The 1737-nt window shown below is 40.4% G+C and overlaps 1 protein-coding gene across 1 annotated transcript; it reads right to left on the bottom strand.

The window, feature by feature from the left end:
- Positions 1–279: 279 nt before the first annotated feature.
- Positions 280–1504, bottom strand: LOC149162019 (uncharacterized). Its single transcript, XM_089435066.1, has 2 exons — positions 689–1504; positions 280–360 (listed from the first exon to the last, which is right to left on the bottom strand). Exons 1-2 carry the CDS (start codon positions 1502–1504, stop codon positions 280–282), a joined length of 897 nt encoding a protein of 298 aa, XP_089291192.1.
- Positions 1505–1737: the final 233 nt, after the last annotated feature.

The following is a 1737-nucleotide window of genomic DNA, read 5'->3' on the forward strand; positions in this document are numbered from 1 at the left end:
CTCCAGAGATAGCTAGAAAGTCATCTAACACCTTTTTGAACCTTCTAGCTATTATACTAGAAGCTCCCCCAATCAAAAGGGTGTTGTCTGCGAAGAGAGAGTGATTAATTTCTTTAACACCTCGTGCAATTCTTATGCCTGTAATCTCTCTTCTCAAATGCTAATTTTCCAGCTGTAAACTTAGAGTTTCTACCATAATGATGTACAAAAAGGGAGAGAGAAGGCATCCCTGCCTCAGGCCTCTAGAGCTACGAAAGTATCTACTGGGTCTTCCATTAATCAGAGGTGCGATCCATGGGTTGGAAATGCAAGCTTCGATGATCCTAATGAACTTGTTTGAAATGCCAAACTTTTGTAAAACTGCAGCAAGAAAACGATGGCAAACACAGTCAAAAGCATTAGCCATATCCAACTTTATAACCATTCCTCTTTCATTATTTTGGACGCTGCTGTGTATGGCTTCTTGAATGAGGATTACATTGTCAGTTATTTGCCTTTTTGGAACGAAGCCCCCTTGGTTTTCCGAAATGATACAAGGAAGGATTTTTTTTAGACGGTTTGCCAAAATCTTGGTGATGATTTTATATGAAGAGTTACATAGAGAAATTGGTCTGAATCTATCAAAGGAGACTGGATTTGGCTCCTTGGGGATAAGAGCTAGGTGTGAAGTTTTTGTATTTTCCCCCACTTTATGCTTTTTGAAAACATTCTTGATCATACGTATCAGATATTTTTGGATTGTCTCCCAATGGCTCTTATAGAAGGTGATGGTGAATCCATCGAGGCCTGGAGCTTTTTCCGGATGCATGCTCCAAACAGCTTCCCTTATTTCTTCCACTGTTACCTCCTTCTCGAGCTCACTGTTTTGCTGATCGCTGACTTTGCTGCTAATTTGATGAAGAAAATCAGCGCTATCCACTTGTTGTTCCTCAGCTGTGAGGAGGGATTTAAAGTGGTGAAACACTGCTTCTTTTATTTCCTCTTTCCCCTTGATTTCCTGCCCTGCCACATGGATTTTGTCGATTTGGTTGCCTGCTCGGCGAATCTTGAGGTTGTTGTGGAAAAAGGCTGTGTTCTTGTCCCCAGCTTGGATCCAAAGACATCTGGATTTTTGTCTAAGTTCCTCCTCTTCGTTTCTATTTTGCTGATATAGGGCCGCAAATAGTTCTAATTCTTGGGCTTTGTCATGTTCAGTAACTTGCTGACTTTCCTTTTCTTTGTTCCACTTCTCCAGCTTGTCTTGCAATTCTGATTTTCGATTCTTGTCTCTTACAACTTCTTCTCTAGCCCACGTTTTAATTTTTTCTCTCACATTTTTAAGCTTAGTCTCCCAAACATACTGTGGGGAGCCCAACACCTCTTCTTCCCAGCTCTTTTTGATCAAATTCCTGAAGCTGTCCTTGCTATCCCAAATTTTTCTGTATTTAAATGGAATCGGACCCTGATTTTCCCACTTGTCCAAAATGAGCACAACTGGCTTGTGGTCGGAGGCTGAGGCATGCATGATTTTACTCTTTATGGATGAGAAACTTGCTGCAATATCCTCCTAGATCAAGATTCTATCAAGCTTTTCTTTTATGTTATGAATGCCCGTTATTTTGTTGCTCCATGTGAATTTTCTGTTGTTGGGATAGATATCAAGTAGCTTATGTTCAACAATAATATCCTCCAAAGCAACTCTTGAAAGATCTCCTATGAATCTACCTCCTAGCTTTTCCTCTATATTCCAGATCAGAT

Source organism: Pinus tabuliformis, chromosome 5_2 (genome assembly GCF_031772625.1).
Source record: "Pinus tabuliformis cultivar Carrire ecotype Pingquan chromosome 5_2, CPIR1, whole genome shotgun sequence".
NCBI classification, from domain to species: Eukaryota; Viridiplantae; Streptophyta; class Pinopsida; order Pinales; family Pinaceae; genus Pinus; species Pinus tabuliformis.